Here is a 25,066-nt window from a genome sequence, read left to right as displayed (position 1 = left end):
GTATTCACTCTAACTGCTTCTGTATTTGTAGTAATCTGTGAAAAATTCTGCTATGAAAATAGGAGTGCAACCTGGTCTGTTCAGTTGATGATAGAGAAAACGTGGAATTAAGCTGCAATGCTGTGGAGATTGTTAGCAATAATTCAAACTGTTTTCAAAATAAAGGATGAAATGGACATAACTCTGCTTCATCCATTTCGTTCTATTTTCCTATAATCTCAATGCTAGTCTACCTGATAGCACTTTATTTTATTATGACTTCTGCAGATTTTAACGAACCGTAAACCAAAAGACACTAAAATCACTCAGAAAGTTGTTTATTTTAAGGTACAGGATTCCAATTTCACTGAAAGGATTACTTAATTCCATGTGTACTGAGACCTTGTCTCCCACTACACTTAAATACACCCTGATAAATTTAAAGAACCAAACATCAGTAGATCGTAATCTTACAATAGAGACTCATTCTCTACTACTGAAATTTGCATTTTCCTAATTTGTGTAAAAAAATAAAGAAATAATTGGTCCACATACAAATCAAAATGGGTAAAAGTAAGTTTAAGCTGAGCAAAAATTGGCCTTTTTATTCAGTTCCAGTTGTAGTGATCTCTTGGAGATAAATTGTAAGGTGCTCTCTCTTCCTCTTCAGGGCCATAATCTAATGGCAGACCATAATTGTAATCAACTGTTACAACTGGTAATCTTTTGCTTTGTTCCATTTCTCTAGTAGGTTCACCTTGAAAAGACTTCTGTTCATACTCTATTGAACTGTCTTCTTGATGCCCAAATGAAGATGGATGCATTGTTCGTGGAGAATATGGTGCAAATCTGTTTTTTCCTCTCTTAAATGCATCTGAGGGATGCATTCTCCTATTGTCTTCAGGACAGTTTGGTCGATTACTGTAAGAACAAATATGAACAGTGAAAGGCTTAGAAATGGAACAGTCGATTTATTGTTGGTGGCCACCATGAGAAATTAAACCTGTATAACCCTGAAAGAACAATTAAGCCCCTTATTTTTGTTTTTATCCTCTAATATTAGAATCCTCCTTACTGGATGCTACCAACTTGTTTGTTTTTCAATACTAGATTAAAATGACAGCATCTTCCAGTAAGTAATTCTACTAAAGATGTTTTGTTTCAAGTGCTGTTTCTAATTAAAATTCCCTATTTCCTGAGAGTTTCTTTATGTAGGAGTAATTTTTAGGTTCCCAAACCCGTATTTTCATATTTGTGAATAATACATAATAGTAGCTCTCTAAGCACATAGTCTAAACAGGCAACAATACACTTGGGGTTTATAGCTCCAAGTACTTTAACTATTAATGCTTTTGCAACAGAAGAATCACTCTCCTACAAAATACGTATATAGTGATCTAAAAATGGATATATGATAAATATATGCTTTTTGGTTTAGATTCTCTTTACTCTCAAGTACCTTATTTTGTAAAATGAGTGGTATGTAAAGCCAATTCAGAATTTTAAAATATTCTTCCTCACTTAACTATGGATTAATGTAGACTGGAAATGATGTCTAGAAGTACCTACATCCACCTGCTCAAAGTAGGTCTAATTAGATGAATTTGTACAGTGACCACATCCACCCAAGTCTCAAGGATCTCAAGGGATGGGGATTTCACAGCTGTTCTGGGCAACCTGCTTCAGTGTCTGACCATCCCTCACAATAAAACCCATTAGCCTGTTGCAGACAGCAGATAAGAGTTAAACATAGTATCTGTTTTTTGCTTTCTTGCTTACTGACACTAGTTTTTCCCATTTTGTAGTATTTTAGCTTGAATTGTGCTTGTCACATCAATGACTTATGTCAGGGATTCTCAAACTATTTCATAATCACAATCAAACACAATATATATGGTCCACAAATTAGTCCCATTATTTGTTCAGTCTTCAGATTCAATGGTTTAAACTGCATTTGAGCAAAAACATTAACATCAATTTTTCCACTGTGTAGTTTATATTTTTTTAGCTGGGAAACTGAGGGAGTAACAGTATAGAGGTAAGTCAGAAAACAATGTATAATATCTGATATTTACCTATAATTTCTGTTGAAGTCATTATCAGACCCATAACCTCTGTGAAGTGAAGGAGATGAGGAGAAATGAGGTTCTGGTACGTTTTCATGAGAAGAAAAAGATTGACTTCTGCAAATAATCAAAAGAATTGAACATTAAGAAAAACACCAACAGTTCTGAACTTTTCAAAAGTAACTTGCTTATCAAATGAAATAAAAGTATTTTACTTTTAACTGAAATTTACTTACAATTTTAATAAAAAAATCTTAATGGTATTAAACACCTAAAAATAGGATGCTTTGTAATGATACCCTCTGTTTCACCAGTATAATCAAGAAATGAAATTCAACTTTGCTAGCCCAACAAATATCTGGCATACATTCTGAAATAATACAAATATTTTCAAATATTATGTGATTGTAGAAGTGATATGTGTATTTGAGATAATATTATGCAAACTCTGAAGCAAAGGGATTTCTAACATATTACTAATGCATGAAACAAACAAATGCAAGCCAATCTTCCTTGTGGCCTTATTGTTCATCTCTGGCTAACGGCATAAATAAAATTCTGTACCTTCTTCTGTTTTGAGGATTGTTTTTTAAACCTAAGTTTCTACACAAAACAAAGTGAGACAGAGTTTTGTTTCAAGGCAACTCTAAAAAGGTAAAGGAAATGCATAAGCTTTAAAAAACCAGAACCTTCTAACTCGGGAAATACTGTTTTTCAAAGCTGCAACACTCCAGCTTACATCAAACTCTTCCATAAGTCAAAATAAAAAGAGTTAATTAACTGATCATCTATGTAAGATTTTAAAAGAATAACTGATCTGAAATTTAATTTGAAAGTGCTGAGGTTTATAGTTTTATTGTAAAATTCTGGTCTTACAGTTCAAGGATGCCTTACCCATCTGGACACCATTCAAGTGGCAAGTCATCATGATCTGGATGATCATGAAAAGGTCTTGACCTTTGTCCATGCCCTTTATTAACATAATCGAAGTCTTTCAACTGAGTCTGTTCCTGTAAGTCATCATAAGGCTGATGGTCATGAAAAGCTCTATGCCGTTGTCCAGGACCTTTACTATCATAATCTTTTAGTTGCATCTCTGTTTGTAAATTATTGTGAAGCTGGTGATCATTGAAAGGCCTCAACCCCTGCCCACGACCCCTATTAACAAATTCAAAATCTCCCCGTTGTTGTGGCTGTACATCATCATGTGACTGATAGTTATGGAAAGATCTTAGTCTTTGGCCAGGACTCTTTTTGACATGATCTAACTCTTTCAGCTGCATCTGTGTCTGAAATTCATCATGAGACTGGTGGTCATGGAACGATCTTTGTCTCCGGCCACGGCCCCTGCTACCAAAATCAAAATCCTTTGACTGCCTATCTTCCTGAAAATCATTATGAGATGAATGTTCAGGAAAAGATCTCTGCCTTTGTCCACGGCCTCTGTTAAATTTGTTATCCCTCGATTGTCTTTCTGTCTGTAAATCATCATGAAACTGGCATCCATGAAAAGGTCTCAATCTTTGTCCAGGTCCCTTGTTACTAAAGTCTAGGTCCTTCAGCTGCATGTCTTCTTGATAATCATCACAAAACTGGTGATCAGGAAAGGGTCTTTGCCTCTGTCCTGGTCCCCTGTTGTAGTCCCAATTTCTTGTCTGCATTGGTGCTCTTAAATCATCCTGAGTCTGATGGTCATGGAATGGTCTTCTTTGTCCAGGTCCCTTATTAATAAATTCAAAATCTCTGAACTGTATCCGTCCTTGCAAATCGTTGTGAGAGTGGTCATCATAAATTCTTAATCTTTTCCCAGACCTGTAAAGAAGTTTATGTCTTGAAAAGAACATTATAATTATACAGCCTCCAAGTCATTAATGAAAACAGGCTTTTTTAACTGAGAATTGACATGAAAAACATTGTAAATAGATAGGTGTAAAAGCTACTAAAAATCCAAATGAGAAGTAAGGTTATAAAGTTTTTAATGTCATAGCAGAAGCTGTGACAAACATTCAGTTATAGAATCATAGGATCAGTCAGGGTTGGTATAGTTACATTTCATCCAATTCTCCCAATAGATTGTGCATGGGTAGGCAATACCCGTAAAACCTCTTTTAAATTAGAATATCTACAGTATTTTAAATGAGAAAAAAAATAGCCTTCCCTCTGTTTTGTGGTGTTTTGGGGTGGTTTTTTGGTTGTTTGTTTTGTTGGTTTTAGGGTGGTGGGTTTTTTTTCCCTTTTAATTCCATGTTTCATCTCATTACCCCTGAAAGTCTTCATTTGGAAACTGCTCTACAGGTGCTTCCACTGCATGCGGTGGGGGAATAATATCTTCATCTGAATCCCATACATCCATTCCAAGGTTACTAAGAAGAATAAAAACATCTCACATAAGCTTCCTTTTTCAAAACATACCACTGAGAAAAATATACAACAAACACATACAATTTTTCAGTTCACAGTGACAGAAATGTTTGTATATTAAGTTAAATTTACAGACATTTATAACTCAAAAATTTACAAAATTACAATTTGCTATCTTGCAAGTTTTAATCTTGCAAATTTGATTGGGGAAGTGCTGCAGGGAACACAAAAAGAATACCTAAACTCTGGTCTTCAAATTGGAAGGACATGGATTCAATGGATGGACCACTTTGTAGATAAGGAACTGGCCAGATGGCCACTCTCAAAGTGTTGCAACCAATGGCCTGATGTCCAAATGGAGACCCATGACAAGTGGAGTCCCTTGGGGATTGGTACTGGGGCTAGTGCTGTTTAACATGCTGCTGACATGGGCAGTGGTATTGAGTGCACCCTCAGCAAGTTTGCTGATGACACCAAGCTGTGTGGCATGGCTGATACGCTGGAGGGAAGGGATGCCATCCAGTGGGACTGTGACAGGCTTCAGAGATGGGCCCTTGCCAAACTCAAGGCTAAGTGCAAGGTCCTGCTCCTGGGTTGGGGCAATCACAAGCACAAATGCAGGCTGGATGATGAATGTATTGAGAGCAGCCCTGCAGACAAGGACTTGGCGATGCTGGTTTATGAGGTACTTGACGTGAGCCAGCAATGTCCAGTGGTAGACCACAAAGCCAACTGTATCCTAGGTTGCATCAACAGATGCCTGGCCAGGAAGTCAAGGAGGTGATACTGCCCCTCTAGTCCGCTCTTGTGAGATCCTGAAGTACTGTGTCCTGCCCTGGAGCCCCCAACACGAGAAGGACATGCACCTGTTGGAGACGGTCCAGAGGAGGGCCACAAAGATGATCAGAGGACTGGAGTACCTCTCCTACTAGGACAGGCTGAGGGAGTTTGGTCTATTCAGCCTTGAGAAGACTCCAGGGAGACCTTACAGTCACCTTCCAATACCTAAAGGGGGTCTACAGGAAAGCCAGAGAGTGACTTCTTATAAGGCATGTGGTGACAGGACAAGAGGCAATAATTTTAAGCTAAAGCAAGGTAGATTTAGACATTAGGAATAAGTTTTTTCTCTGAGGGTGGTGAGACACTGAAATGGGTTGCCCAAAGAAGTTTTGGATGCCTCATCCTTGGAAGTGTTTAAGACCAGGCTGAATGAAGCTTTGAGCAACCCAGTCTAGTAGAATGTGTCCCTCCCCATGGCAGAGGGATTGAAACTGCATGATCTTTAAGGTCTCTTTCAACTCAAGCCATTCTATGATTCATAAGCTTGAAACAACATCTGAAAGGCTGTGAGACAAGCACCATACCCATTAAAAAAATCTGACATGGAACTAACTTCAACATGTACAGATTATAAAATAATGATAGCAGTAAAACAAAGGGCATTCAGTTAAATGAAAAAGATACAAGTCAGTCAGGTAGTGTTTTTAAATTCCGTTTTCTGCTACAAGATATCGTTGGCAGAAATAACTTAGGAAGATGTAAAGGTTAGCTATTCTTAGGTGGATAAGATAAGCACAACACACCAGGGGTACAACTACTATGTAACAGAGGATTTGAGAACAATATTCCCTTTTCCCATACTTGTCTATTCCTAAAACTGTTGTACTGTTTTGTTTTAAAATACCTGGTTTTACCATGCTAACAACATCAGGCAAATCATAAAGATTGTAAAGATCCTTTCAGCTTATAATGAGAGAATAACAGACTCAGTACACTTGTCACAGTATCATAAAACCAACATTCAATAGTAGTTGTTAGATTAAAAACAAAATCTTTTGACTCATATAAATTCAAAAGATGAACCAAACACACTGCACTTTATGTTATTCATATCACAACTCTTACAATATATGTGTAGTTGCATATTAAAGTTTTAAGATGAGGTTTATTTTGGCCCAGCAGACATACTGGGAAATCTTAACCATACCACTAAAAGCTTTTCTTTACCTTCTCATTGGTTGTGTTCTGAGATCTGTGAGATACACAAGACCATCCATGCGATGACCTCTAGCATCACCAAAAGCTAAAGAAAAAAAACCATGACAGTACAATGAAACGTGCTCAAATTGAACTACAAAGATGTTGAATTTGAAACAATCCTAACTTGATATTAAATACTTCAGAAAGCTGGCACCATTTAGATTTTTTGTTGTTGGTGGTTAAACAACTAAAACTAGTAGTGATAGCAACTTACGACTGAAAACCCTTCAAAGCAAAATGAAAAAGGTAAGATTTTAAGCAGATGAAACATATTGCTACTAAGCTGTCAATTTGCTAATGCTCAAGTCTTGCTTAGAACAGAGTCAACAGTCAGACAAAAGCTTTTGTGAAAACCAGCACATGAAATAACTAAAGATGCCAAAACAGAATTGTAGTATATGTGAATGTAATTGCAGCAATTGTGAACTGCAACCTGCCTTAGTTCAAACTGTATAAATACCTTGGATTGCCACCTCTGGATCCCAGCCTTCAACATCGATAAGATATCTGAAGAAAAATATGATTATATTAGTATCCTGAAGGGATTACAGATTAATATGAGGATACTATGTTTTGTGAACCCTTACCTACATATAAGGTAGCCAGTTCTATTAATTCCATTAGTACAGTGAACACCAATGAGTTTCTCTATCAAAAAGGAAAAGACAGTCTTTAATAGTTCAGAAAGTGAAATTACTAAAAAAAAAAAATCAGTGAAAAAAAAAAGTTGTACTTTTCTAGCAAAGTAATGATCAATCTTTGCTATTTACAAAATTATACTGTCAGGCCTGTAAAAAACCAGACATATCCAAACTCTGTCCTCTTCATGCTGGATCTTTAGCAGCAGTTAGCTCACTACTTCCAAACCTGTGAAGACTGAGATTAACTCTGCAGAACACAGGAAAACAAGAAAGAGGAGTGACAATAGGTAAAGTGGCTTGCCTCAGCCAGAACTGCAGTAATAAAAGAAAAAAATACAGTCTTGAAAGCAGTTCTAAACAAGCAGATGTAAAACTGAGGAACTTAAGATTTCTTGTAAAACTTACAAAAAGGAGAAAGTACACATAATGCTCCTAGTGTCTAGGGGTATGAAAAACCTGGAGAAAAGAAGCACCAGTAGTATCTAAAGAAATCTTGATTTTTTTTTTTTAAAGGTTATACTAATTTACTAATTAACTAAAGGCTAAAGAGCAGAATAACTTACTATTACTAGGGTGTTTCAAATCAGGTATTTTCAGCAGAAATAGGATAATGCTAATACAGTCATGCAAGGTACTGACAAATCCTCATCCTGACTACCCCACAGAGTTCTAGTTACACATATTTAATAAGAGGGAAATAAAATTGAATTATGTATAGAAAAGGATATTATGATGGTTGCAACAGAAGCTTATGATAATGGACCTAGGAAGCTTGTCTTATTTAATGTGTAAAAACAAATCTAAGATATTGAATATGATAATACAGAAGAACGACAATACTTAAGGGCTAAGTTGGCATAAGAATAAATATATATTAAATGACTGAGAGTTTTAAGCTAAATTTTAGAGTAACAAAGTTGTGACAGAGACAAAACACAAACAATTTTTTGAAATGAGACTTTGATAAGTATTTTGGTAAGATAAAATTGTTTGCCACACAACAAGACAGTCACATCATTTTAAGTTGGTGTCCTAACAATTCAGACAGTAAAAGTCTGCAGCTTCTCAAACATTATTTGTTAGATGAATCCTGAGAAATTTTAGGGGTAATCTAAAACAGAAAGCAAGTTAAAACAACTAAGTTAACATAAATATGAAAGATCTCCCAACTCTGAAGTTACACAAGCACTGCCAAAATGGCCCTACTAGCTGAAACTGCACGTCTTCATCCAGTAACAAATTAACATTTGATTCTCTCTATTCTGAGAATAAGAAATAATTAGGTTCAAATATAGACTATTCTTTGTAACAAGAAAAATTAGTAGATCAAAACCAGAAGGAAACTAATAATCTCCAAGTAATTTCTCAAAGCCAAAAAAGAGCAAGAGAAAGAACTTACATGCTAACTTTCTGAGCAAGGACAAGGGCTTCTTCTTAGATCTTTCAGTTTTCCCAGGACTTCCAATTGAGGCTTTCATACCTGAGATTTAGGTCAGGCCTCTTTCACAAAACAGAGGTGATCCCCCAGAGCAAAACTGTGGTTATACTCTGCAGCAAAAACTGTATGCGTTTGGCCAGTTAATATCTCTACTTTCTCACATAAAGTGACAAAGTAACCACAGCAAGCAGCATGAGAAAACTTGAAAGAATGGTCCTTGGATATTGTGTCAGGAAAGAGTTAAAAACTGCCTACAAAGAAACTCTTAACCAAATCAAACCAAACCAAAAAGTAGTGAAAAGGTAAAAGCTGAAAACAGGCTGTGGCAAAATACACACAAGTTTATTTCCACAAAAAGTGCCTTTTACCTTCTCAGAAAGAACTACACTATTGCATAAACATGAAAACAGCAGCACAGCACACTGTGGGAAGAATGACACCGTGTCTGTAATACGATTTTTAAGAACTGCTAGGATATGAGGGAAATAATGGACTCCTAAATAAAAAAAATGCTATATCAGACTAAATGGACTGAAGTTGCACACCTGTATCCATGCCTATTGCTGTGAGAGAAATTCTGTGCTATTTAGAACATCCATGAAGCCCTGGCTGCTACAACACTAAGTCACTAGATAATTTGGGTCAGAGAGATGAAAGTCTTGTTGCAGTTACTTTGACACGTAACACAAACATAATGCTGTTAGGAAGAGCATTTCAGTTACAGCAATTTTTGAAAAGGACATGTTTTGAATGCCAAAAAGGTATGTAACGCTTCACATAATGTTATCTTATTATAATAGTAAAGTGAAAAGTGCTACAGAAAATCTGAAATTCCTGATGTTGTAAATATGTACAGAAACTGATAAATGATAAACTTAGCACTGAAAGAAAAAATTTGGGTTTACAACATAATATGCTGCTATTTACCATTTCCTGCATTTTCCCATAGGAATTTTCTGACCCATTTTTTGAACTGTAGGATAGTAGCATTATCAGGGACTTCAAGTCCAACAGTATAAAGTTTCTTATACTGCACACTTTTAGGTAAATCCTAGCAACAAGAAGGAAAAAAAAAAGAAAAAAGGTAAAAATTATTGAAGTTATCTGACACAAAGACAATGCAAACAGTAGTTCACATCCTGAATAGAAATGGAAAACAATTTTGACACAATTCTGTATATGCTCTCAGAAACTACCACTTACATTTCCACTTCAAAGACCTGACCTCAGAGAACAGTTTCTACAGAAGACTTTTTTTCCCTTGCTAAGAAGGCAGCACATTAACTAAAGAGAACGGATTCTTCTAATTCCATTTTAACCCCTTTTACAATTATTAACAGTATCTGTCCTGCCCACCTACAATCATATACTTACATACTGATCTCCTTAATGCTTACAAACCCATACATACTTGAAGTTAGCATTCCATTATAACACTGCTATTTATTCTCTTATTAAATAGGAGGCTGATTAATCACAGTTGTTTGGATCATATGGGTAAAAAACTTGAAACTGATAGAAGTAGTTTCAAAATGTACACTTTCACCAGTGAAAAAAGAACCCAGGAATAAAGGAGAATGTCTTCAGAAGAGAGAATATAAGTCTTCTGCATCTTTTCTGCAGTGTATGGCAGACACTCTGTCTTGAGTTACCATTACACAAATAAGCCACAAATGCAGCTAACTGGGAAAACGTGTTATTTCCTCTGTGATAAAACATTCAGTTTTGTGTTGGAGACACAAAATGAGTCTAGAAAGCTCGCTTGTCTATTCCTATTCAAGTTAAGCAAACATGTAAAAACTTGAAAATAAAGCTTTCAGTAATTATTTTGTTTTGCTATTATGCTTGTATTACCTTCACTTCATAGTATCGTGTGGTATATGTTAAATCAATAATTAATCCAAGCTCCAGATTTAGGGCTTTCATTGCAGCGATTAAGTCTTTTGGTGTAAATTTCTGGGTTGGGGTAAGCCTCTGGTTAATTGCCTACAATGGAAATGGAAAAGAAAGATTTTAACTTCTAAGAACAAGACCTCTATAATATTCAGCTGTTTTAATTAGGACTAGGAAACATCAGTATTCAAAAGGGAATGTTTACAGTATGAGAACCATATCCATGTATCACATACATAGAAGGAACCAAATAAAAATCAAGAATTTGTTGAGCACTCCTATTCAAGTGAAAATGCAAAAAAAGTGTGCGAATTTTGACTTGTACAATGTTAAAAAATGTTATCAACATAAGTACTAATTTGATAGACACAACAATCCTGCAAAATGCAGCATCTATATACTCATTTTCAAGTAAGTAAATATCAGCAGAAAGCCAAATACCACAATCTGTTTTCCCCCAAACATACTTCAGCCTGCACAATAACACAAAATCAACAGTGTATTTCACATAAAAAACATTAGAAGTTGTGGTACAAGAGATCATTTTTTCTAAAGGTTTTCACTTTCTCCCCACAAATATGCAGATGTTCTTATCCCTGCTTAATCTCTTGGCAGAGTGTACTTGCATGTCATTTATCACTGGGAAATATTAAATAAGGCTAAAATATAGTGCCTAAGAAAGCCACATGTTGGTGCATATTGAATAATCAACTTCATTTGACAGAAAACAGTGGGAAAAATGTTTACTCACCCTATTGTAGCTGTATTTTTTGAAATGTGTTCTTCACTCTAGGTGTGAAAATGCCCATATATGCAAGAGTGGATTTTCTCTGAATAGCGTGCTTGTCCATTGTGAGAGCCTTTTGACACAGGCTTGGCCACAACCAATACAGTGGCAAAAGATGCAGCAGCCTCAACCACCTCTCAATTCCTTTGTCAACAAGAAATTCAAGCAGACTGGACTCAGAACTAATGGAAAGGAAGGCAGCCACAGACTATATACCTCTTAGAAGCACAGATGCTATAGGATAAGAGTTACTAGCCATTCCTTCTTTTGACTGTATGGATTTTAAGATTCTAGCAAGCACTTATCATGAGTCTATAAAACAGAGGCAGAAAGCCAAATTAAAGAACAGCATGACAGTCCTATCAAAGCTTTAACGTGATTAGGAAGCTCAAGCTAAGAAGAACAGGGTAGAAAGCATATAGAAGCATTCAACCCTATGTATTTCAGATACTGGTGCACAGCTAAAAAAAAAAAAAGTAGAGGTTGTTGAGGTTCAAACAAAATGATCATGAGTCAGTTATCTCACTGCCATTAAGCAGTATAACAAAATCTGAAACTGAACTTAGTAATTTTGGAGTGACACTGGTGAATCTGCCAAAGGTCTATAGCAGAAAGTTAAAAGAAGTTTTCCTTTTATTATGTGAAGTCACACAAACTGAGGTGAAATACAGTTTACAAAACCAAGGTATCTCTAAACATTGCTTGATTGAGTAAACAGTTAAATGTGTTATGAAACACTATGTTTTGAGAGACTGGAATTTTCTGAAGAACCCCTCCTGAGTATTCAGTAGTTGAGGTGTTTAATTGGGCTTTGAGAATCTAAAATCCCTTTAAGGGCACAGAAAGGAACTTGCCCAGTCCCTAATATACTACAATGTTATTGTTAGCATTTCAATTATGATCTGAAAGGAGAGACAGAAAGTCTTTCCAAATAAATCTGTGGCCTTAATTAAAGCCAGTACTAGCAGCACATCTTCTCCTACAACAATAACCTTTGAGTCTTGAAATACTGAAAACATGTTTTCTCCCTTTTGGATGAAACCAACAACCAATTTCCTATGAGGTAGCACAGAAAAAAACTGCTGCATATTTAAGAGGCCTGTTCTCTCTGATCAACTGACAGACTATGACCAATGAGGTCTTCAGTGCTTCCAAACAGATTTACTGTACTCCACCATCTTTGCAAAGGTCTAAGAGTTTCACCAGTTATGCACTTTATATGTATTCTGCCATAAACTCCACGAGCTTCAAGCATTTTTTGTGTATTCTGCCATAAACTCCATGAGCTTTAAGCACACAGGCTCTGGCAGATTTGTCATTTCTGTATCTTGCGTAGTTGAGATTGAAAAAATTGAAGGGATGGAAATGTTACAGATTTTCTTCTCTTGGGTAGCAGACTTTGTATCTGGCCAAGTTCAAAGACAGCTTCACAGAACAGGAATCCTTGGGCTGCACTGAGATCAGTAAGACTGGAAGTAAGGCACTGACAGAGTGATAAATACTTGTGGTACATGTTCTCTGAGAATGTCTGCCCTTTTTATGATCCTTAGTGAAGCGCTATCCAAACATCAAAGGAGCCACATGGAAAGGGTAGAGTTAGCATCAGACTATCTTGCTCTGAAATCTGGAGTGTTAGGGATAGAGAACTGGAAATACACGTACTGAACAAATCATGCCCAAAAGAGTGCATCTGTGAAAAAAATTGATGCTAAAGCAAATGGAATTACAGAGCTGATGCAAAAAATCCTTTCCCCAAAAGAAGCTAATTATAAATCTGCTGAATTTTTTATTTACTGCTACAGCTGTTCACTTGACAGTCTTGGTAGAAAGATACATGACTACTGTACAATCCATCAATACCATGGAGACCAAATCTGAGATCCTTGGTGTCAAAGGAACCAAGCAATCATACTAAAGCCGTAGAAGCAGCTACAGGAAGAAAACCCTGCAAGTGTTGCACTTCAGTCACTGCTGAACTAAATGGTGACTGAAAACACAATGAGCACTGATAGGCCCCAACAACCACATCTTTTGTGTACGAATACTAAAGTGCAAGCTGCAGACAATAGCTTAGAAAGAATATTTACTCTTAGCTGCTAGTTAGAGTTTACAAACTTTTATTTCCTATCTTGAAACAAGGACTTTAAGAATTTATTTATACAGCACTTGTATTAATTCATATAGAAAGGCAAATTTGTCCTAATTTGCCCTCTGCCTCAATCCATCAAAGAACTGCAGAGTCCAAAAAGATAGCCTCTGTATTTTGTAACATCCCAAAGAATTAACAGATTAAGATGGCACTCCATGTTATTAAGAACCTAGAGGAAATACTAACACATTAATAAATCTATGAAGAGTTCTTTTAAAATATACTGCATTCCTCAAGATCACTAAAACTTTTTGCTTATGAAATTGATAATCTGAATTGGTAAATTTAAAAGTGCTGCCGTGACTGGTATCCTTTAATGAGTGCTTGCATAACTCTTTCCGTATGATTTTCTTGCAAGTAATGAAAAGATGTTAAATAGAGAATTTAGGCCACTTAACAGTGATCAGATGAACTGTGATGATTGATTAGAGATGTTATGATTTTTAAAGAGTAACACCAAATAAAAATTTTAATAGAAAGAAAAAATTACAGACTATTATGTAAAAAAAAGCCACTAGCAGATTACCAAAAGGGCTAAATCTGACTATTTTTTCATAAAACTTTCCTGAATATTCATGCTATTATTCATTCCTTCTGCACTGTATCTAATAGAGCCAAACTGTAGTTACTTTTTATACATACCCCTTTTAAAGGTACTTTGAATGCAATAAATCTAGTTCCTGGTATGGGTTGTCCAACTGGTGTCAAACTCCGCCATCTGCAATGAAACAATTATCTTTTTAACAAATATTTTCAAATAACATGATTCAACACAAAACACCCACAGCTCTGTGTGAAGGGAGGGGGGGAAAAAAAGAGTTATCTCCTTTAAGGCAAAACCTGGGAAAAAAAAAAACACATAAAAATTACGCTGCTTTAAAATTAGAACAGTTATTTCAATCAATGTGAATATCTTACAAACATAAGGCAAATCCTGTGCCTTATTTCGCATAGTTTAAATATAATAGCTATTTCAAACTTCTCCAAAAGACACTTTTTTTTTTTTTTTGCTATGATGGGCCCTGAAGCTACTAGCACAGTACATTAAGATTTGGATTTCCAAAGAGCAGGGTCCAGAAGTTCCTAAAATTCCTTGACCACATAAGCAAGAGATCATGACTAATGTACACAAGTTAAAAGAAAATTGTAAATTAAATCCTGACATGTGAGTAAAATCTTTAAAAAATTCATTCTCCATTAGTAACCTGCCTGTTTCACCAAGAAATCTAAAGATATTTTTAGAATAACTACAAAAAATAGTTACGTATTTTATTAAAATTAGTAGGTCCAAAAAAGCCAACAAAGAGTGGCCTAAAAGGTGCTAGAAGAATATCAACAGAATACTGCTAGAGCACTGATCAGGATAGAAGCTTATTCAGCACACTACACAGCTTAAATGAAGACATTTTTATTGTTGCAAGTCTACGTTAGGAGCCATAATTAAATCATTCTCCATAAAGCACCACCACAAAAGAAATATTTCTTAGAGATAATGTGCACAAGTGTTATTATTATACATAGATTTATGTCCCCTGCAATTATTCCATGAAGTGGTTTCAAAGTATTATCAAGACAATTGAAAATAATCTTTTTTGCTTCCTTCCTTCTACAACTTCCTAAATGTTCTTTCCCTCAAAATCATAGGACAGCATTTACAAACAAGTAGCATCCAAAGTAAAGCAAAGAATATAAAATTTAACAAGTAAAAAAAGCATTGTTTTATTATAGTTGGTTATTAATACAGGCAAGTTCAACCTGGATGAATCAACCACCTTTAAAAAGTTTTCATATGCACACATCAGTAATTTAACTTACAATGAAATGCAAAGTTTACTCTTACTAAAAATACAAAACTTCTAGGTTTTGTAAATGTGTTTACTTTGTAATATGCTGCCTCTTGAAAGAATCATTCCTGTTTGTAGCTTGTAAAATAGAGAGAATATTTCTTTACACCAAAACTTAGTGAAGATTTGTTACAACACTCAAAACGCTAGTAATTCCAAAGCCACAAAGAACTGGTGGAGAAATTCTACATTGTACTGAGAAAACTCTCAGAGATTTCAGGTTTGTCCTTTTTTTTTTAGTGTAAAAAGCTTTCTCCTTCAAAGAGGTAACTTACTGGGTTTAGGACTTGTCTTTCATCTCCTTGTGTGAGGACAAATTAACTTAATGACCTTAGAAGAGGAAGCTGGATGACTCCAAATCTACATAGCCTTTCTGCGTTTTCAGTTAGTACCTCAACTATTAAAATACAAAACACTTTCAGAAGATTCTTTAATGCTGGTGCCCATTCACTTACATTTTTATGAATTCATGTTTAAATTAATCTCTCCCTTTAAAGGAAGCATCCAACAACTTCTAGATTGCTTTCTGGTTCCATAAACACACATCATTTACGAAATCAATTGAATACTCTATTTTAAAATATCCTAGCTCCTGAATATTTTGCTTTGTTCACAAAGCCCATATGGGACCATAACAAAAACTAGATGCTGGCTGGCAAAACTCTCATGAAATACCCATAGTTATACTTGTCATAGTATATAAATAAGAACACATCCATTCATAGATACTTGGAAATAACAAAGGAAACACTTGCTGACCAGAAACAGCTGATACTAACAAATCATGTAACAAGCTACTATATCAATGTATTTAGCACTAATTCATCTTTTTCATCATGAGCTAAAGAACAGATTGGGGGGATCACAACTTGTCTACACATGCACAGATGCTTAGTTCAATGGATAAAGAACAAAATAACAAAAGGGGCAGCAACTATTCATTAGGAGGCTGTTGCAAACAGCTTGTCACATGGAAGACAATGTGAGAAGGCATAAGGGCAAACTAGACAGAGAGGTGTTTGCAGTAAAACCTTTCACAAAATTCTAAATTATTGCAGGGACTTTGCACCTCATAATTACAACAAGGGAATAAAACTAGTCTCCTCCTTCATATGCTCCCTTATCTTAGAATAGTTGCATACGGGGGGGGGAGGGAGGAGGAAAAAAAATGCACACTATCAGCATAGCTTGAAAAAGCACTGCTCAAAAAAATACATCTCGTGAATTACAGAAGAAAAATCTTCTAACTTTAGAAGTCTTCCTAAGTGAATTTTCAAGTTTGTACACTATGGAATCTGGTAGTTGTACACTAGCTGTAAAATACGAAAATGTAAATGTGAGACTATGCTCCAATTATTCAAGACAGATCAATTGTAAATTAATCAATTAAGATCACAGTGTAAATGGACTGAAAATACCAAAGCTAACAAAACCCACAATACAATGAAGTATCTTGGTTGCAAGAATTCTCAGTTAAAAAAAACCAACCAACCAACCAAAATCTACAGCAAAACTGTGAAATCCACCCTGTTTATCTAATTCACTTAATCTTAGAAAGATACTAAATGCTGTAAACCTTATGTAGATGTGTATTAGATGTAAAATACTGTTAAAATCAGTAACAAAGTCAGCTTTAATACCAGCTCCTGTCTCATTCATTTTAGTAATTCTGGAAATTATCTATCTTTTTGTAAAACAGTGTTTTGCTCTTAAACTTTCAAATGGAATCAGAAAAGGGGCTATACCTAGACACAGGAACTAATGCAGTGAATGTTGTCATAGAGGTAAGGCAAACAGTATTTTTTCTTAATTCTAGTTCAACTAACTCTTTGGTGTTACCTCTACCAATAAAATGTACAAAATACTTTAGAAAAGTAGGACTCAATCTCACAGTTAGCCACAATACATGCTTAGAAACATTTTGAAGAAAGGCAGAATTTAAAAAGCCCAACCACAGACGACTGATTATCTCATGCAGTAAGATGATTTTTAAATGTCGTAAATTAGAAATTCACATATTTTATAACATGCTTTTGGAAAACCATGAGTGGAAATCTAGCACGATTATCATAAATACAAGCAATTAGGAGCCAGAAGAAATGATCACAAAAAGGATTAAAAATCTTATTTTATTTAATCAGCAGTGCAAAAAAGGCTTTGTAAAAAAATCTGAGCTGTTTTTCACATTAAGGGATTGACAGAACAATGCAGCAGGATTACACAGTTTGTTGTCAGGCCTTAAAAAAAGAGCAGGCTTTATTCTCCTGTATTTAAAGCCAGTTAAATCCTTCCAGAAAAAAAGTCTGCAAAATCAGCAAGAATTTCAAAAGCTGCTGACAGCTCTGTGGTAGAAAATGAGTAGAAGGCATTCTTCATCAAAAAAATATAAATGGCATCTATTCTGTGTTATCTTTAAAATTATATTTAAAAGAAATTTAAGCATACTGCGGCAGAACTAAAAATTATCACAGACTAAAACCAGTACATTGAAATTAAACAAAGGTTGGCTAAGGAAACATTCAGATTTTTCTGTTGTCAACAAAGGAATATGGCTAGGAATTATAGGTGAGAGGGTCTAAAAAACTCTTACAGAGGAAGTCTAGAGAAAGGCAGAAATAACTAAAAACATGTGAGCTGCACGTAGTTATAAGACCAAAGTAAGTACTTTAACAAGCATGAATGACAATCCTGAGACATGATTTGTGTCCTGCTTGAACATAAAAGTAGAAAGAAGAAAGTCAAAAGTCAAAGATGTTATCATAAGGCTTGTCATCATCATCATTCCTATACCAAAGACTAAAAGATAATCAAGAGGAGTGAAAAACAAGGTGGACATGAAGTAGCTGAAAAGACAGCAAGAGGAGTTTCCTGAAAGGTAGAGCTATCTTACTAAGACAAAGGCATGAAATTTATTTCTATGCCTAGAAATACAGCCAGGCATTGCATTAGAGAGGCAATAGGTCTCACCAGAGAACTGATGGCATTTCCATTAGAAAGATGTTGTGCCAAGAATTTCAAAATGGAACAATGCAAATTCAGAGAAACATTGCAGCCTCCCAACACAAATAGCAGTCAGGAAAAGACATATTCAGAGAGAAACTGAAGTCTGAGAACTTCTGCATAAAACATGATAGCTGTCAAACTGCAGAAAATCTAGGTCAGCAAACATTAAAGAAAACTAGCATCTTAAATCTGTGGTATTTCTTGTACTTTCACAAACCAAACCTACTTCAGAATCTCAAGAAGTGTGTAAAAGGAAGTGCAAACTCTTAAGCTTTCTATAAGCTACAATAGGTTTTTATGGGCCCAGTATGTTTAAATATTTAAAAACTTTTCAACATTAACTAAATGCTAATTAAAATGTTTCTGAACGCTAAACTATCCAAAGACACAATGCCCCCAGAAACTACATTATCTACATAGAAAAATAATTCAGGCAGAAGCACACTTAAATAAAAAGTGACATATTGCACACACATGGTATGTTTTCAATTACAACTTTATTTTTCTAAGTTTTCAAACAGGTAAACAATCCAGGGACTACATGCAGATCAAGACCTGAAAGTCAATGAAACATGTAAATTAACCAATTATTTAAACACTTATCTTTCACAGCTCCCATCTGCCTATCACATTTTGTCTTCATCACTCTGCAACTACCATTAATCATTTTAAAACATGGGCAGAATTTAGACTGCTGTGGTAAATAAAAGAATCACTTCCTAGTTGCGGAAAATGTCTTCAAATCATAGCTAAAACCAAAACCAGCCCCCAAAACCATTCTGCTTTTCCTCTGAAATGTCTGTGATGCTTGTATGGCTTTCACTTAAAGAAATACCACTATTACTGACACTACAAACTCTAGTTACCTCATCTGTCAGAAGTATTTAAGTCTAGTTTACATGAAAACATACTACTCTGCTTGTCCACTTTAAATGAAAAGCAAGCATGTTTTATTGACTTTTTCTTTAATCTAAAAATCTCAAGGATATTTAGTAAAAGAATAGAAATGAGCTTCATGCATCCAAGTAAAAGTTTACAACATATATGATCTAGATTAACCCAAAGCAATAATAGGCTTTGCAACAGCAGCAACCAGTGAAATAATCTCAGCTGAAGGAAAAAAAAAAAAAAACAAGTAACAAACCACCAACAAAATATTCAAAAAACATTTTGAAAGCAAATCAGCTCTAAAAAGATGAGGATTATTGACAATGTCTGCATAGCAACCTCCTGCTTCAAGTGTATAACAGAAGACATTACAGAAATGCCCTTGAAAAATACAAGCTTACATTAAATTTGAGTAAGGTAGAATTCTTTCTTTACAATAAGACTGGTAAAATACTGGAACAGGTTGCCCAGAGATGTAGTTGAGGCCCCGTCCCTGGAGACATTCAAGACTGGACTCAATACAGCCCTGGGCAGCCTGATCTAGTTGGAGGTGTCCCTGCTCACTGCAGGGGTGTTGGACAAGATGACCTTTGAGGTCCTTTCCAGCCCAATGCAATCTGTGAAAATAATTCACAGGTACAATACAATGGAAGAACTAAACTGTAATTCTAAAGTCTCACATCTTCAGTTTGTCAGATCTCAGTGACATAAAGCACAACAAACTGTCAACAGCTACTCTACAAGTTCTTTGCAGTAAACTCTCCAGTCTTTCTCACTTTAGTCTAAACTCCAGTCTAAACTCACTTTAAATTGCCTATGAAACCAATGTTTACATTAGTATATGCTTAAAAAAACCCCAAACAAAAAAACCCTCTATATTGTAGTACTTCTACAGAGTAATTACAGTATTTTTGTCAGGAAAAAATCTTAAGTATGAAAGGGAGCAAACTGTCTTCTCTTACAGGTGTAAAATGTTCTGTATAACGCGTAGCAGTATTCTAGAGTAAGAGAAACTAGAAGTGAACTCAAGGCATCATTTCAGAATGATTTTCATCTAACAGTTAAAAATCAGTGTTAGCAGAAATGGTGTAAATAGGTATATACTACTCAAAAACTGCAGTAGGTGAAGAAGTTCACTGAGCCATATCTGTAGCTATGGTAATCTATTCAAGGGTTTCTAAAGTTCTGCAGCCCCTCAGGAGCATTATTATTACGAAGCAGTTAAAAATTTAGATCTTACTTGGGAATGTGAACTCTAAAATGCTCAAAGATAATTACTGTAGCTGTAGAGAAACTCACGTCTGAAAAACTGTCAGCTCTAGCAAGATCATTTAGAAAAATACTACTTAGAACCTCTTCTTGTTTTTCAATTACTATCACTGTATGATATACACAGAACTTTATTTTCCAAGTGGCTTCCACACCTCTGTGGACACCAGATTCAATACTATACTGTTGAAAAACTATTCTGAAGCAAAAATATCCATACAAAGACCATGACATACTATCAAGACACATACTGAACAAATCAAAAGCAGAAGGGAAGGAATACAGCACTTAATCATCTATTACTGTATAATTGTGTCACTTTGATTTTGTTAACCCCCTGTTAAGTGGGACACAAGTAAGTCATAGCTTGTGAAAAACTATGTGAAGCATGGGAGAAAAGTTTCCTTACCATAAGTAATTGCATAACTTTGTACTTATGATGGTATAGTATAACACAAGATATGGGCCACTGACTCATAGAACAAAGCTTCATTACTCAGGTTCGTAGGAAGTAATTTCTCTCCATCCCACATTTTGGTATGTAAATATTTCATGCCTGATGTTATGAAGTACTTTTACTTCACATACTCTCAGCATACACTAACCCTTCTCTCCCATCCACCCTTGAATATACACAGTCAATTATGTCATAATCTTCAGCATTCCTGTGTGACAGGGCTGACATTTTGAAGTTGACATAGAAACAACTCAATTAAACTATTATGTTCATGGTGCACAAAGAATTCAGCTTTGTCCTTATAGTAAAAAAAAAAAAAAAATCACTCTCATTATTTCTTTATACCATATAAACATGCTGAAGGTGACGTCTCTGCAGATGCATTTCAGAACTGAATCTCAGTTTGTGAAATTATTCCACAGTAGGATCTTTACCGGATGGTTCTCCACTAACACATCACAGTATACAACTACTGAAGGAAAACACTGTATTAGACACTGTGAAGAACCAGAACTCAACTCTATAGGAGAAGCAGCAGTGCAAGGGGTCACTTGAATCCCTCTCTTACACTGCAGCCTTGCTTCATCACAAAATTACTTCTCCAGCACTTCTAGGATTGAAACTGCAATGGACACTGTACACCTTAGCTCTGCTCCAAGACATTAATGGTAAAAAGGAGAAATGCTTTTGATTATGAAGGAATAGCAGAAGTTCTACTTCCAGACCACCTCTTCCTCTTACTGAAAGAGCAAGGATGGTACAAATAGTGTCAGATCAAATATTCTGGGCTAGGGTTGAGTGACAGGGTCAGAAGAACAAGGATAGTGCCATAGTCTAGTTGATTGGATAGGGCTAGGTGATAGGTTGGACTGGATGATCTTGGAGGTCTCTTCCAACCTGGCTGATTCTAAGATTGGATTCTATGATAGACCAAGAACTGCTATCACAAGACTGGCAGCTCAAATCCAGTGGCAACACTAGCAAATAATGCCACTTTAATACTACTTTAGGTGCTAAATACCAAGTACTGCTATCTAGCAAGGCTGTGCAATGATTTAGCACAACTTTATGTTAAATGGCAACTTTAATTACGCTGCAGATGTCTTACAAAACATGGTAGTAATTAGCCAATCAGTTAAAAAAAAAAAGTCATAAAATCACTATTTCTTACTTAGTTGCACTACTCCTTAGAACTTAACTGAAGCCTCCACTTGCTTTAAATAGCATAATGGAATCTGTTTTACAGCTATGAAGAATGGTGTACAGAATAGAGGCAGTAACAGAAAAACAATCTTAAAAAAATGTCTGTATGTGGTGTGCCTTTCTTTATCCACTACAGCATTTCTCTTGTCCTATCACTAAGATCAAAACAATTGCTATTAGATTTATTGCTTTTACAATACTGTGACATAATTGAAGTTGTACTTCCATAGTATGCTATTGTCTGGACTGGTCCTTATGCTAGTGTGCTACAATCACACTTCTGTTAACAACTATTTCTGGTGCCAGTAAATTGCATGTGCAGGATCATCTAGGTTAAAATTAGTTTTCTTTAAGCTCTTCTCCAGGGTTCCTGCTATTTTTCTCTGTTGTACTGAAGTTAACACACAGTGAGGAACTACAGCACACTGTGCTAGAACAATGTGCTGCTACATGAGACTGTGAGGCTAACAATTCTTTACTGCAAAAAACCCCAATGTCTAGCTTGACTTGTTAGTAATATAAAAAAGTTAACTATCTGGAAAAGCTGAGCAGCAGTTCAGTATCATAAGCTCTGTCAGATCGTTGCACTAACGTTGTAACTAATTACTCCACAGTAGACGTTCCTCTCCTTGAAAGATACGCAGGTACTAGTTTCCCATCACAGAAGCTCCAAGTACAGTCCACTGCTCCTCCCATACTTAAGAAACGCACATAGCCTGAAAGCTGTTCCAGTTCAAATGTGAGGGGCAAAAACCAAGGGAGACACAAGCATCCAATTCTCAAAGTTTTAGTAGTATTATGGAGAAAACAAGGACAGGTTTTTTCATGCTTTCTGCATTAGTGCCTGCAAACCTAACACACTGTAGCTCCTTTGTCCAAATTTTAACCAAAATTTCATGGACTTCCAGAGAAAGACATGCATAAATAGCTTTTCTTAAATTTTATTCTAATTTCCAAGTTGTGAGCTATGAAAAAAATCCAAAGTTTCTTGAAGTTACTTGAATTTTTTTGTCTTTTGTTACTATTTATTGCTTTTAAGCCACAATATTTTGCAGGAAACCATGCATTTTGTATTTCATTGCTCCTCCTAAGAATGTTCTTAATAAACTTATTTAATGCTCAAAATAAATAATGTATAAATGGCAAGTTTCTGTCAGAGCATGCCTTTTTATCTCAGCACACCCTCCTCTCCATTAAGTTTTCCTGATGTCAGCAGTAACTCATGGGGTAGACTTCTAAACCTGGACTTTTTTTCAGCAGAGCCGAAGAACTGTACCTGTTTTAAGTGAGGTAATTCTGTGCTCCACATATGCACTCCCCAATCAACTGGAAAACCTTTATAGTGCATTTGAGCTTTTAGAAATTATTTTTGCCAAAACCATATTTTTTTTGGCCCTTTTGTTAAAAACAAAACTGCTGGGTATTTCAGGACCTGAATCCATGAGGGTATTTCTTAATGAAATGCATGCAACTGCCTGCTCCCATTTTATCAGCGCCTTCTATACTCCTGGTATCAAGCATCAGAATAGTCACAACGATGGGCTACCCTCCCATTTCCCCAGAAAGTGTACACCTGGGGTTAAGAAGATTAGGAAGAAGGGACTGTGTTTGGCTGATGAAGGAGAAGCCTTCACAGACATGCTGGAGCATTATACTCACCTGGGGGATGAAGGGCTGAGTTATTCCTGTCTTGGAGATGACACCTACCTTACCTGGCTGTAGGTGGTGAAGATGCTTGTGCAAAGCAAGCATCTGGGGCAGAAAGTGCCCCTTCTCTGTGGGCAGGACTATGCCTGCTCCTGCCTCTTGCTTAGTGTGAGGGATACTCACCCATCGGGGATAGTATTCTTCTTTACCATGCTGAAAGCAGGAGCAGACAGAGCAGGAGACAGCGGTGAAAGTGGGCACTGCAGCAAAGGAGAGAGAACCGCGCAGTTAACACGGTGCTAATCTCTTTCTCCATCAGTGGGCCTTTTCACAGGACTGACTCAAATAAATTAAACCAAGTAGTCAGTTGAGGCCTGAAGCCATCCTGAAAGAGTTATGCAGCTTGCAAGCTAGCCTTTCTTCACTGCTACAGCACGACAACAGAGAAAGACAACAACTCACCTCTCCTCTCCAGGAGATCGAGAGGAGAGGCAGCAGGTTTCTAACCCTAGCAGCAGCGCTGCAGGGATGCTGATCTTCCTGGCAGCCCTTTCCGTTCTTCTCCTGTGGCTCCGAGCAGTCTGTTCTGCCCTTGTGCTCCCACAGGTAGAACTCTTGTCTCAACGGGAAGAACCTCCAGGCAGCTGCAAGAGGCGAGGCCGGCACCTCAGCAAAGGAAAGCCCATCACCTGCATCACTCTGACCTAGAGGGGTCCAATCCTACTAGATCCTGGCCACCATCAGGGCCCGCCGATCTCACTGGGACCGGCGCAGGGAGGAGAGGGAAAAGGGGAATCACTCCGCCTCCACGGAGGGCCCATGTTTGCCGCTCCAGAGAAGACGTCTGAGGTTGGCGTGATGTTCCCTCCTCAAAGCTGCATGTCCCCGCGAACGCAAGGTCCCCCGAGGTTGCCCCGGGCAAGACCAGCTCGCGAGAGCCGCTCCGGATTCTCTCCTAGCGAGAGACCGTTGAGTTTGGGAGAGGGAGGGGGGAAAAAAGAGACTGGGCCGGAGGTGGGGAGGTCGCGGCCTGACAGCAGGGCGCCGGGCAGTCAGAGAGAGGATGGGCTGTGCGGAGAGGGATGCTGGCTTCAGCAGTAGTCGGTAACAAGGAGAGGCCCGGGCACGAGCGAGGCGGGGCGGGGAGCACCGGGGCTGCGGGCGGCCCGTACCCTGACAAGATTTCCCTTGCAGAGGAAGGTTGTTGCGAGACAGAACGTTCCCGAAAAGGTCTCCAATGCGCCTGCGCGGCAGCCAGCCAGCTTGCCAGGAGTGGGGAATGCGCCTGCTCTTCTGGAGCCGGCCTGGGGAGCACCGAGAGCGCGTGCGCGGCAGCCGACAAGCCAGAGGAGAAGGTCCTCGGCTCTGTCACCAGCTGCTCTCTGTCCTAGGGGAGGGGTT

At 36.9% G+C, this 25,066-nt stretch overlaps 1 protein-coding gene across 1 annotated transcript; it reads right to left on the bottom strand.

Annotated features, from left to right (window-relative positions):
• Positions 1-3,020: 3,020 nt before the first annotated feature.
• LOC128968058 (RNA/RNP complex-1-interacting phosphatase-like) lies at positions 3,021-23,877 on the bottom strand. The gene is made up of 10 exons (XM_054382378.1): positions 23,849-23,877; positions 13,997-14,072; positions 10,380-10,511; positions 9,453-9,576; positions 7,034-7,094; positions 6,907-6,953; positions 6,414-6,489; positions 4,307-4,408; positions 3,118-3,857; positions 3,021-3,055 (listed from the first exon to the last, which is right to left on the bottom strand). The coding sequence occupies exons 1-10, from the start codon at positions 23,875-23,877 to the stop codon at positions 3,021-3,023; spliced, it is 1,422 nt and encodes a 473-aa protein (XP_054238353.1).
• Positions 23,878-25,066: the final 1,189 nt, after the last annotated feature.

This window comes from Indicator indicator, chromosome 7 (genome assembly GCF_027791375.1).
Source record: "Indicator indicator isolate 239-I01 chromosome 7, UM_Iind_1.1, whole genome shotgun sequence".
In the NCBI taxonomy this organism is placed as follows: domain Eukaryota; kingdom Metazoa; phylum Chordata; class Aves; order Piciformes; family Indicatoridae; genus Indicator; species Indicator indicator.
The sequence above is the reverse complement of the archived record's forward strand: the minus strand, read 5'-3'. Positions and strand labels throughout refer to the sequence as shown.

Bases quoted from the DNA above. Each gene is read 5' to 3' on its own strand.
- LOC128968058 (XM_054382378.1), bottom strand. From the start codon at position 23,877: ATGGTAAAGAAGAATACTATCCCCGATGG. The intron at 7,095-9,452 runs GTAAATAGCAGC...CCTTTTTGATAG, and splicing joins ATGGGAAAATGCAGGAAATG to AGAAACTCATTGGTGTTCAC. The intron at 3,858-4,306 runs GTAATGAGATGA...ACTTCTTTACAG, and splicing joins CCAAATGAAGACTTTCAGGG to GTCTGGGAAAAGATTAAGAA.